The following is a 13,467-nucleotide window of genomic DNA, read 5'->3' on the forward strand; positions in this document are numbered from 1 at the left end:
ATATTGAATGCAAACTGTAATTAAAAAATAAAATTAAGAAATAAGAAAGTGGTATTGCTAAAAAGACAATAGTGAAATTCAAGTAAAATACTAAAAAGTACCGTGTTACCCAAAAGAAGGCAGGAAAAAAGAAAAAGAAGAGAAAAAAAGGGAAATGGGATAAATGGAGAACAAACAGCAGAATGGTAGACCTAACCCAACCAGATGAATAACTGCATTTAACGTAAATGCTGCAAGCATTCTATTAAATGGTATATATTGTTAGACTGAATAAGAAAGCAAGACTCAACCATACCCACAAGAAATTCACTTTCACTATACCGACATTGGAAATGAAAGGGGATCAAGGAAGCTGACGAGGCTCTGTTCAGATCAGACTGGGTATACTTCAAGACAAGGAGTGTTACTAGAGACAAAGAGGACAGCTCCTAACGATAAAATAACCGATCAGGGAGACGTAACAGATCTGAATGTGGTGCCTCTCATGACAGGGCTACAACATCCATGGGGCAAAACCCGACAGCTACAGGGAGAAATAGAGAATCCAACAATTCTAGTTGGAGCTTTAACACCCTCTTTCAGAGGTGACAGGACAAATAACAAGAAAAATAAGAAAGTGAAAAAGCAAATCACAGAGAAAATTTGCAATATGTTATATCCGACAAAGAACTTGTATCCAGACTAGATGAAGAGTCCCAACAAATCACAAGACCAGCAGTCCCATAAAAACTGGCAAATGACTTGAACGGACATTTTAAAAAATAAGTCAGACAAGGGTTCCAAGAGCACATGAAAATGGTGGTTACACAGCTGAGTGTATTTTTCAAAGCTCATACTTAAACCGTATACTTAAGATCAGCGCATTTTACTGTACGTAAATTTTACCTTGATAGAAAATAGTGCAGGAGATAAAGAAGGACATAGGTTTGAATCCCAGCTTGGCCACTTGACCTTGGTCGCCTTGGACAAGTTGCGTCACCTCTCAGAACCCCAGTTTCTCTCTCTGTAAAACGGGGACAAGGATGAACCCCCTCACATAACGATACAAAGGTGTGGAACACCTAACTTGTTTGAGGTGCTCTGTTAAATAACTCAATGATCTTCCTCTATTCCCTACCCACGGTCCTCTCCTGCCTCCTAGCTCTTCCAATTCTCTCTCCATGGATTCTGTCTGGACCAGCAAGGGAGGGGAGGAGAGCGGGGAACGTCCTACTACCTCGCCACAGGGTTGGGCCCATGTGGCCAAGGGAAGAAACCCCACTGCCCTCACTTCCTTACTGTGTCATTGGGGTGAGAGGGAAAAGAAACTATTCCTGTGGGCCACTGTTGACAACAACCATTGCCTTAGAGCCCCCTGAGCACCGATGCACAGCCAACATCTAGCCCCAAGTACAGTGCTACACATCTGCATTGGTATAGTAAAGCTGCCTTATTCTAGCCACTAAAAATGCATTGAACAGCATAAAGTTAAACTTGAGCTATTCAATCAAATAAAAATAAAATTCTGTGAAGTTTTAATATTATATATAAATATTCTGTATCAAAGGGCTTTAAAACTTGGTAATCTTTGTGTTATATATGTATGTTATTTATCAATTTATGTATCTACTAGAGGCCCGGTGCACGAAATTCATGCACTCAGGGGTGGGGGGGGGGGTCCCTCAGGCTGGCCTGCACCCTCTCATAGTCCAGGAGCCCTCGGGGGATGTCAGACTGATGGCTTAGGTCTGCTCCCCAAGCTGGCTGTCAGACATCCTTAGCACTGCTGCAGAGGCAGGAAAGGCTCCCGCCACCTCCGCTGCGCTTACCAGCTGTGAGCCTGGCTTCTGGCTGAGCGGCACTCTTCCTGTGGGAGCGCACTGACCACCAGGGGGCAGCTCCTGCGTTGAGCACCTGCTCCCTGGTGGTCAGTGTGCATCATAGTGACCGGTAGTTCAGCCATTAGGTTGATTTGCATATTAGCCTTTTATTATATAGATCTAACAAATCATCTATCATTTATCATCTATCTATCTCTCTATCTAACAATCATCTATGTATCTACCTACCTACCTACCTACCTATCAACATCATCTACAGACAAACTATATCAGAGAATCATTGCTTTCAGGGCACCTCCTACCATTTGGTGTGGCTCATTCACTGTGGGGATGATACAGTGGAGGCTCAGGGCGGTGCAGAGCTTATCTAAGATCGTAGAACTGGGCGGTGCATGGACCTTCTAGTGCAGCGGTCACCAACCTTTTGGACCTCACAGACCACCAGTGGTCCACGGACCACTGGTTGGCGACCGCTGTTCTAGTGGGTGCTGAGTGTCTGGGTGGGGGTGGCTCAGGCGGACTTCCCTACCCACTGGCCTACGATGTAACTGAGCATGGACATTACTGGGGTCGGCTTGGCTTCCTGCGAGCTCCCCTTACTACCTGTGTGAGGAGCTGACGTTCAGAAGGTACTGGACTTGGCAACTCATGCATGTGAGAAAGGACCCCGAATGCAAAGGTAGATACCATTACTGGAGGGAGGTGGGCTGAAAGAAGAAACTGTGGATTTAATTTCCAAACAGAGGTGCGAGCATTTCAGAGAGGGTTCCTGTGGCACAAGGAGGCGGCCTGGGGCACAGTGGAGTGTTTATGCAGACAAAGACGCTGTGGCTAATGGTTGGATGCTCAGCCAGGTGCAATAACTAAGACGTTTGCAAGAGGACGCAGTAGGGACGTTGGAGAGGGATGTTCACGTCAGCCTGAGGAAATGACCTACCGGGGCCCGTGCTAGTCGGTTTAAGGGGACGAGCTACAGGAGAATGGGAGCCGGGAAATGCGAAGCACCGCCAGTACCTTGAGGACCACGTGTATCATCATCTGCAGGCCGTTTTTGCCCGGGTACTTCCCGGCAATGTTCTCCGCGGACAGGTTGAAGAGGTTGGCGCCCGTCTCGCTGCAGATGGCGTGGACCAGCATTCTCTTCCCGACCCCTGACGGCCCGACCAGCAGCAGCGACTTCACCAAGGGCGCGTGCTGGTGCACCTCCGGGGAACCTGCAAGAGGCAGAGGCCCAAGCTCTTAGCCCGCCAGGAAGCCGGAGGCTCGCAGGCCAGGCTTCCTCGGGGCCACGACCCCACACTAGATGCCCGCGTCTGTGACTCTGATGACCGCGTCCACAGCATTTCCGCCTCTGCTGCGTCTGAGGCACTTTGATTTGTAGTCAAGGTGGAGCCGTGGGGTCTCCTTGGGTATTTGACACGTGGTTTCTCCTCCATCCCCCATCCTACACTTCCCCCCAAACTCATAATTTTAAAGAACATTCCTGCAATAACTTGCATCTGGCATTTTTTCGGGGGGTGGGGGGGAGGAAGGGGATGGGGTTCCTCTGCTTGTCAGCAGCAATATCTCGTCCTTTGGAAGCTTGGGAAGAGGATGTGGGGATGGAAGGAGGGTGGGTGGGGGGAGGACTGCCGAGTGTCCGTTAGCGATTCTTAGGAGACCAAGGGGGAGCCAACGATGCCGTGGCCGGAGCCGGACTTCTTTCTTCTGCCTGGTTTCCCACCTGTCGAATCATCGTGCTGTCACTCAGAGGGCCACCCGTGCCTCAAGCTCTCACCACACCGTCCATCTCCTGCGAGCACAGACGGCACTTAGACTTGAGCATCTCCCACCATCCTGAGCGCCCGGGGAGGGCCCGGGCACTGAGTAATGACTTCCACAGGGAGCGGAGCTGCGGCCGGGGAAGGGCTGTGGTGCAGGCAGCTGTCCCTCTGGTTTGCTTTTGCTCAAGCACTGGGCACTTTCTGAGCAGCTATAAATATATCAATATTACAATTACTATTGTGCTGTCCCTTTTTTCTTTTTTTCGTGTAATTGCAAAGGTATTGTGAACGTACCAGCTCATTGGAGACAGTTTTTGTGGTTCCCTAACATACCCCACATAAACTAGAATGTCGTTTTGAGAAGTTCTCTTTAAAATGACATTACGCAGGCATGCTTTATCTGTGTGAGGGGTGGAGGCCCTGCTTTCCACCACAGGAGAGCGCGCCCATTCGCGGGGTCTTCTCAGCAGCTGGGCATTGAGGGCTGCTTGGGCCCTGGTCCCCGCTGGCAGCCTGTGGGGGTCCAATGTGAAAGGAGTCAGAGATTGCTGTAAAAAACGTTTTATAGCTGAGCGGACATGATGAGAACGGAAGGCAAAGAGTGCTAAGACCCCTGAGAGCCACAGAAAGTTCAGAGAAGAAACACATTTAACTGGGGGGTGGCTGGGTGGCTGGAGGGGGTGGGTCAGGCGGACTTCCGGGAGGAGGTGGCGTCTGAGCTGGCCTCTGAAGCACAGGTAGAACTGGAACTCGTAGTGAAGGGAACGGGTGGGAAGATTCCAAGTGAGGGGGGCGCAGGCCTGCTGTGGGCAGTCAGGTGGGTAATGGGGGAGCGGCAGATAATTCTGACTGGTGCTGTGACTGGGCAGCGAGGAGGTGGGGAGGGAGACGGATGCCAGCTGCTGGGGCCCTGGAAGGTGGTCAGGGTTGTAGGTTATCCAAGGGTGCTGGCTGAGGTGGGGCGGGAGGGGTCCTGGGAGGGGTGGCGGAAGACTGCTGAGGGGGGAAGGGGGCGGGGTGTGGGAGACCTAGGAGGAGGTGCGGACTTACTCCAGGACACTGACTTTCCAGGAGGAAGGGGTGGTCACCAGGGTCGCTCGGAGAGGAAAGGAGGGGGGTCTGGGAAGGCCTCTGCACCTGGGGCCTCGCTGACTTTGGAGCCGCTGATTGGCCAGGACACACCTGCCACAGTGTCCACAGCTCCTCCTGCCCATCTGAACGTTCAGTGGCAGTTTTAAAAAAATACGGAGAATTATATAGAGACAGAGTGAATTTCCAGGCGTTTCGGTTTGGGGAGGATTGGAGTCACGGGGCCAGTGTTCCACGCGCTGAGCCAGCTCTGCTGCTTCCTGACCCTGGGCTCCTGGAGGCTGGACTGGAAAAGCAGGTTCGTCGCCATGGCCACCTGACGCTCCTGCTGGGAAGCGACTCAATTCCTGTGCAACTCCCACAGGCTGTGCCGCTGTTCCTGCTCCGAGGGCGCCCTCCTTCCTTCCTCTTCCCCTCCTGCTCCGGGAAGGTGACGTTTCCAGGAGGGAGGGTGGATGTGGGGCAGGTGTGTCCTGAGTGGGAGGCTGAAAGCTCAGACCTGGTCCTGGGAGCCCAGCCCAGAGGCCAGCAGAGCCGGTGCTGGAGGCCAGGCATGGACAGTGGCCTCGACCTGGGTCCTCGGTGCCCTCTGCCCAGTGGCCGGGTTGGTCAGTCCTGGCAGTGGTGACCTGAAGGCTCTGGGCCAACAAACACATTCCTTTTTGTGACTTGACACCATTTTAGATGCTGGAATTTAGATGAAGCACTGGGAAGGCAGACATGAACACATTTCTCTATTGGCCTTGGTTGTGCAATGCATACATGTGCACAAGCGCGTACACACACACACCCGTCATGAGAAAGATGTCGGCCAGCCTTGGGCCCAGCGAGGTCAGCAGCCTGAAGGGGCGTCAGTTCCTCACTGACAACGCCCGTCACCTGCACCAGGAGCCGAGGATGCAAACACACCCTCGTCCCCCTTGTTAGGAGTTCCCTTAAAAGCCCGCCAGCTCCTGGTCTCTCAGCTCCAGTGCCTCCCGTGACACTGTGATGACGTCTGAGGACTAGTCTATTTATTTCATTTACAAGGACCCATAGATATTATATACGTACTGTGTTGATCCCAGGTATTGTCTATTTGTTTATGTTATATATATTTTATCTGCATCAAACCCAAATTCCATTTATTACTTCTGACATTCAGTTAAAAGAAGAATGCACTACTTCTTGCCAATAGGTTTAAGTTCTTATTTCAGTCAAAGGAGAACAATATTCTAAGTGCTCAAACCACTCTCATTTCATTTTAAAGCAAACTGCTTGGCCAATGTGGCTCAGTGGTTGAGTGTCAACCTAGAGTATCACCGTTTGATTCCAGTCAGGGCACATGCCGGGTTGCAGGCTCGATCCCTGGTAGGGAGTCTGCAGGAGGCAGCCAATCAATAATTTCCTCTCATCATTGATGTTTCTCTCTCTCTCACCTACTCTCTTCCTCTTGGAAATCAATAAAAATATCTATCTATCATCTATCTATCTATCTATCTATCTATCTATCTATCTATCTATCTATCTATCTATCAGCCTAAGCGACCATTCGACTATTCTACCATTCGACCGGTAGCTATGACATGCACTACCAGGGGGCAGATACTCCGACCAGTAGGTTAGCTTGCTGTTGGGGTCCAGCTGATCGGGACTGGGTGAGATGGGCTGGACACTCCCTGGAACCCTCCCATGGTCCCTCCCCGGCTCCGACTGTGCAATGGTGGGATCCCTCAGCCTGGCTTGCACTCTCTTGAAATCCCAATCCAAGACCCCTCGGGGGATGTCGGAGAGCCACAGGCCAGGCTGAGGGGCCCCACTGGTGCATGAATCTGTGCACTGGGCCTCTAGTATAAAAAATAAAACAAATTAAACAATCAAGAAGTGATCTCTATTTCAGAATGGTGGTCGGAGAACAGCCTAGCTGGGTCCCTGCCCCTGCCCCCATCAACTCAGGCCATACACATATTAAAGTCAAAAAAATAAAAACAGAAGTGAGCAGCAGCAGCAGCAGCAGCAGCAGATCTTTCTGTCACAGAGAGCCCTGCCTTTCCGACACCTCTGCACACACTGTGGAACTCAGGTCCCTGTGTCTGAACAGCCGTAACTGAGTCCCACTCAGCAGTGACACCTGTCAGAGCCTTGTCCCTTGGATTCATGGAACACCTTGACCGACTCTTTTAAGGACCTGGTCACAGAAGCCTGCGTGTCAGGCAAGCGGAACCTGGGCCCTTTGCCTAATCCAAGGCACTTTAATTGCAGGTGCCTGCATTGGCTGGTATTTCCCCAGATGATCGCCCACAAGACCTTCCTGGGAGTGCCTTTCAGGGTGCCCTGGGATACACCATAGAGATGAAACTCTCCTCACTCAAAGCTCAGGAGGAAGAGTTAAGCCCCAGTGCACGGTGATGACAACGGGAAACATGGTCAAAGCCAGCAGGTGGTTGCTGGCCTCTAGAATAGTTCCAACAGGCTCGTGGGGTCTTTACCTAGTGGCAGGACCCCATACAGTGCGATGAGCTGTCTGACATCCAGGAGGGAAGGCATGGGCTCTATGGAGACCCGGCGAAGAGTGGCCCCCAGGTAGCTGTACTCACCTGGGGAAAGAAACAGAGGACAAATGAGTGGGAACTGCTGGTTGGAGCTGGTGATTTTAGCACTTGATGCAGATCTAACATTTCTAAGCAAATGCAATCCTTGATGGAGGGTCATTCTGAAGGACACGTTTTCTCAGAGAAAGGCTGGAAGAATTTTCCAGTCTCGAAAGCATACTGGGGTAGTAACTGAGCTATGTATTGACTGTGACACTAACCTCTTCATATTAAAAACGAAAGTAACCTCCGAATATTGGGCTTGTGAAGAGGAACAACGTTTTAAAGCAAGGGACGTACACAGGAGACTAAAAGATGCAGGTTTTGTTTACTTTATACTCCAGGAGAGTCTGACGTCTGCACACACAGATCGCCAGGTGAAGTCCGCACTGGAGCGGTGAAATCTGACTCTGAAACACACTCATTTGAAAGGAAGGACACGAGTCTAATTGAGGATAAATAGAAACATCTCTTTTTGAGGGTAGTACTCATTTACATTTTTAAAGGATCACTAAAGGAATAAGACTGAAATAAATCTTTACAGGATTAATTAGAAGGCATCGAAGGGCTTAATTGTGAGGAGTCATAAATCTGAAGTGTTATTTTCTAACTAATCTAGAGAAGGTCACCATGAAAATGAGCTTGGCGGTCTCATTTGTGGAGGACGGACCCTGACATGCTCATAGAGTCTTGATTTGTAGCAGAATCTGAAGTAAAAACACTACATGATCATTTCTTCTGACTCTTTCTATAACAAGTTCAGATCTTGCCTAGCTTTTGATATTATATATGTAGGACAAGTATACATTTATGTGTGTATACAAAAATACTGAAAAAAATGCTTGTGTGCATATAAAATATTGAAAATATCAAAAGCTTTAAAGCATTTTCCATACTAAGAGAACTGGAGTCAAACACCAGATGACTCTTGCTATTTTGTTGTGGAGGGCAATCTCGCAAAGCCTCCACATGAAAAAATAAAGTCCTTGGTAAAGACACGAGGATGGGTGTGCCGGTGGGGAGATGAATGATAACGGAAGTTTCTGCTTCTGACCCTGTGCCTTTTAATGAACAGGTAATCAACAGAACAGTGGTGAATTTCACCGTCACTGGGATTGGGAGAGAGCCTGTAGTCAGCGTTAAATCCAGTCCTTATTACTGTAAACATGACATGAGCGGTGACGTGAAAGTGACCCCCATGTCCCTGCTTAAGTAAATCCACACTGATATCTAATTCACCATTTTTTCTAGAAGAAATTGACTTCAGTTAGATAATTCATTTAGGCTGAATTAGTGGCTGTGGGTTCTGAAAGAGAGGAGGACACAACGAGCCAGGGCCATTTGCCAAGTGATGAAATGCATTCTGAAAGTGTATGACCATGTTTGCTGTCACCCAGCATGGGAGCCACATGCCTATGTCACCTGCCCAGCCAGGACTCAGATGCTAACTCCTCCATGGGGAGGAGAAGGAAATGGAGGTGAAGAGGTACTTGAAGTAAAGGGCAAGGAGACCTAGTACCATGAAAGGAGGAGAAACAGGGACTCTAGGATGGATTGGATTGAGTCCCCTTAACCTTCCTAGGTTGAAGTCCTAACCCCCAGCATCTCAAAGGTCACCTCATTTGGAAGTAGGGTTGTTGCAGGTGTAACTAGTTAAATGAGGTCAGGAACGTGGGTCCTAATCCAATCTGACTGGTTTGGCATACAGGAGAAGGCTACCTGAGGAGGGACACAGAGATCAGGTGATATAGCAGAAGCCAAGCAACACCAAGGGCTGCCAGCACACCAGCAGGGACCAGAGGAGGGATGAACTGATGGTGTCATTCAGGCTGCGGAGCCCGGGGGCAGTGGGGCATCCAGACTGGAGGACCAATGGGGCCAGGCAGCAGGAGAGAGGAGGGGGCTGCAGCACAGGAGCTGGTTCTGCCTCAGTGTCTTCGGAAGGAACCAACCCTGTGGAAACCTCGATCTTGGCCTCCAGAACTGTGAGCCTGGTACGTTTGTTAGAATGTCTTGGTGTTGCCAAAACCGGTTTGGCTCAGTGGATAGAGCCTTGGCCTGCAGACTGAAAGGTTCCAGTTTTGATTCCGGTCAAGGGCATGTACCTGGGTTGCGGGCACATCCCCAGTAGGAGATGTGCAGGAGGCAGCCGATTGATGTTTCTAACTCTCTCTCTCCCTTCCTCTCTAAAAAATCAATAAAATGTAAAAAAAAAAAAAATGTCTTGGTGTTGGTCAATGGGAGTTGATATTCTCAGGTACACAGTGAGATACTTCACTATGTGGTTTGCATTTCTGTTTTAGGAAGCTTTTCATGAATAATAACTCTTGGTATTTGTTCTGTTCCTTCCTTCTAGCTTTCTTTTTTCAGGATGTCATTATCTGTATGTTGGATCTTCTCGGCCTATCTTTAGTATTTGTTACTTTCTTTTGAACCCTTTTAATCTTGCTCTTCATTTCCAATTTTTTAAAAATTTTTTTGTCTTTCACACTCTATTTCTCTTAAAGCATTATTTGTTGACTTTATCTATTATAATTTGTTTTTTTCTAAAATAAATTTTCTCTTTATCATTAGCATTCCTTGAGTTTTGTCAACTCATTTCTGATTTTTTCTACTTCTATTTTATAGATTCTTACATATCATCTATAATTTTCTTAATTTCTATATTCACTTGGTTTGAAAGAGTAGGTGCCATATATGTCTACTTTATCGATCTTTTTTGTGATATAAATTTGTTCCTGTTTTTTCTGTTTTTATAGAAACATTGCATAAGCTTTGCAATGAACATTTTCCATTGCTTAAATATATGGTTAAAGAGAGTTCAGGGTAGCTTTTAATGTTTTACAAAGCCCCCTTTCTGCTGTTTTCATTTATGTTAGAAGTATGGTGGCTTGCTTTTTCAGATGTCCTTGTCCTGTGTCCCTCCCCCAACTTTTCTGGACCTTCTCCTTTATCTCTGTTGGCCTTGTCCTGCTCAATTGTAATTCTAGTCCCAAGAGTTTCTTGTCAGTATAAGGCAGAGGTGGGCAAACTTTTTGACTCGAGGGCCACAATGGGTTCTTAAACTGGACCGGAGGGCCGGAACAAAAGCATGGATGGAGTGTTTGTGTGAACTAATATAAATTCAAAGTAACCATCATTACATAAAAGGGTATGGTCTTTTTTTTTTTAGTTTTATTCATTTCAAACGGGCCGGATCCGGCCCGTGGGCCGCAGTTTGCCCACGGCTGGTATAAGGTCATCTTGGAAGGGTGCTGTGGTAGGTCACTTTTAAGAGTGAAGAGAGGTTGGATTGCTCTAGCCCAAGCATGTCAAACTCAAAGGCTATCATGGGCCAAATAAACGAGGCATGCAGACTGTGGGGCGTGAGTTTGACATGCTTGCTCTAGCCGCTAGGTACTCTCCTATTTTACCCCTTTGCACTCATCTGCTTCTGAGGTGGGCAAAGCCCTCTCCACTGGCGCTGTGCGTTCCAGTGAGTGCTTGCCATTAATTTGGAGTCCTCTGTTCCCTGTCTCCGATGGCTTGCACTTTGAGACGTGAGGGGAAACCTTGGCATTTAGTGTAAATGTTTTAGTGTAAATGTTGCCCACAGGTTTTTATTTTTGTGATCCAGGTGTTGTGTCAATTTTTATGAGGGGATTGGGGAAGACTCTCTGCCATCTTTTTAAACTAAGTGTCTTCACTGGAAAAAAGTAAGGAAAATGTGGAAAAGACCACAGGGAGACAGCCCTGGTGGCAATTCGAAGAATTTTGTCAGGCTGGGTCATTTTCATTGGAGGCCACTCCTCAGTGGCTGATCTCCTCCACTCTGACCTTAGGCATCTGAAGAATGCTGCCTGGAAGTGGACAGAGATCATGGAAAAATTCCAACAAGTAAGAAATTAATAAGATGAGAAACAGGTCCACTATTTTTTTGAGACTCTACCATGTGCCAGGCACTGTACCAAACGCTAGGAATTCAGTGGAGAACAAAACAGACGTGATGTGAAGGAGGAAGAAGGCAAGGAGGAGAGGACTCAGAGATCCCAATTTCAAGCCCAGAGTTCTGTTAAAAATATCATTTTTTTGCCCTAGCTGGTTTGGCTCAGTGGATAGAGTGTTGGCCTGCAGACTGACAGGTCCCAGGTTCAATTCCAGTCAAGGGCACGTGCCCAGGTTGTGGGCTTGATCCCCAGTAGGGGGCATGCAGGAGGTCGCCAATCATCATTAATGTTTCTATCTCTCTCTCCCTCCCTCTTTGAAATCAATTAAAATATGTATTTTAAAATGTCACTTTTTTCATAGGCACAGAATTAACATAATCAAGGGAGTCTGGCAAAAACCCTATAGTACTTGAACAAGAAACACATAAAAGAAAGAGAAACCCAACACATATTCCAATATGCCCTGGTAAAATTCTTACACTCGTAGGAACTATGGAGACTCCTCCACGGCCTCAGGAAGGAGGTGTGACTTTTTTTCAAAGGGATTAAAGTGACCTTTTTTTTTTTTTTTTTAATCAAAGGGTGACATCAGCCTTCTTGCTCCCACAGACCCAATTGGGCCATTGGATACGTAAGAATGAATAAGATGGAATTGAATTATAACAGTATTTAAAAAAGAAAGAATCCATGTATTTACACTGATACCACAACTTTACAAGGAGGTTTCTTCCTAGAAGAACAATACCTAATAAACATAGGGGTGCTAGACACAGAACACCGCCACCTGACAGCCACCATGGCAACAGCGGACGCAGCGAAACTCTGCAGTAGAGGCAGACACCTTAAAGCCGGTGAGGAACAGACTCTCCACAGCCTCAACGTACCTGCCCCCCAACTATCCATTAGTGAAAAAGTGGAAAACGAAGCTTTACAGGGGAAACCTGGGGAACAGCTCACTGGCCAGTGATTACACTTATCACCCGTGAGGGACAAAGTGTCACCGTGTGTTCCCCACGTGAACTGCCGAGAAGGTCACAGCGTCACCTGAGCAGCTTTCCTGTTACACGTGTCTCAGGTGAATCAAGTCGTAAGAAAACCGTCAAACCAATTCAGTCGAATGACAGTCTGTGAAACAGCTCTGGCTGTTTAAAAAGGTAATTCTGTGAAAGACTGGAAAATGCTGGAAATGGTCCTGGGTTGAAGGAGTGAAAGGAGACTGAAAAGGGGTGACCAGCATGTCCCTGATCCTGGACTGGAGTTTGGATTGAAAAAGACAGACACTTCTACAGGACATTGTGGGACTGCTGGTGAAATGGATTAGTAACTAGATATTAACTGACAGCATCATATTCATGTTAATTTTTTTTTTTTTTGTTAATCCTCACCTGAAGATATTTTTTCCATTGATTTTAGAGAGAGTGGAAGGTAGGAAGGGAGACACAGAGAGAGAAACATCGATGTAAGAGAGACACATCGATTGGTTGCCTCCCACACACCCCCAACCAGGGCTGGGGACTGAGCCTTGAACGGAATCAAAGCCAGACCCTTCGGTGCTCGGGCGATTCTCTAACCACCCAGCCTCACCGGCCAGCGCAATGCTAAATTTTCTGAGTGTGACCATCCGTCTGTGGTTATGTAGGAGAATTTCCTCGTCTGCTATGGACACCTGACACTGAAAGTGACATCCGAGTCAGGGGGTGGGATTGCGTGAAGTCTTTAAGCTTTTACTTTGTTATCAGGTCATCACATTTTTTAAAAATTAAGGAAAAAGCATTAGTTGAATTGGTGATGGCAAACGTCCCCCCCACCTTCCTCCTGACTCCGCCAGTGGTGGCCCCTCTGGAAGGGGTCCTCCTGGAAGGACTGAGTATGGAAGCACCAGTGTTGTCCCCTCAGCACCCCTTTAGCCATGAACGCATGAACACGTCTCTGTGTCCTCACATCCTCGATTCAGCTTCTACCAGAAAGAATGCCCGGGGAACCTCGCCACCAGGTTTTAAAACCTGCCTCTGCAGCGACAGGGGCGAGAGCTGGACCCATTAGTTCACAGCGGAGTGAATTCAAATCAATTCAAATCCAACAAACACTGCGAGCCACAGTGGGCCAGGTCGGGGGTTGGACAAAAACACAAATGGAACAGACTTTCAGCTCTCGGGGACTCAACACCCCGGGGTGGCCTAGCGGCCGCATGCATGCATTCCTCGCCACACTTTACCGATGTAGTCGGAGAGGTTGACTTTCAGAGTCTGGACCAGGAGCCCTTCCTCCACCAGTTCCTTGTACAGAGACTCGATGGTTC

The 13,467-nt window shown here is 48.0% G+C and overlaps 1 protein-coding gene across 1 annotated transcript in view; it reads right to left on the minus strand.

Moving 5' to 3' along the window:
* DRC11 (dynein regulatory complex subunit 11) overlaps positions 1-13,467 on the minus strand; it is a 114,730-nt gene that overhangs the window by 25,013 nt on the left and 76,250 nt on the right. Inside the window, exons 13-15 of the mRNA XM_081095716.1 lie at positions 13,384-13,466; positions 7,141-7,248; positions 2,835-3,034 (exon numbers count right to left, since the gene is read on the minus strand). Coding sequence (XP_080951842.1) covers positions 2,835-3,034; positions 7,141-7,248; positions 13,384-13,466 — 391 coding nt within the window. The remainder of the gene's footprint in view (positions 1-2,834; positions 3,035-7,140; positions 7,249-13,383; position 13,467) is intronic.

The sequence above is a fragment of the Myotis nattereri genome (genome assembly GCF_964212035.1).
Source record: "Myotis nattereri genome assembly, chromosome: 7".
NCBI classification, from domain to species: Eukaryota; Metazoa; Chordata; class Mammalia; order Chiroptera; family Vespertilionidae; genus Myotis; species Myotis nattereri.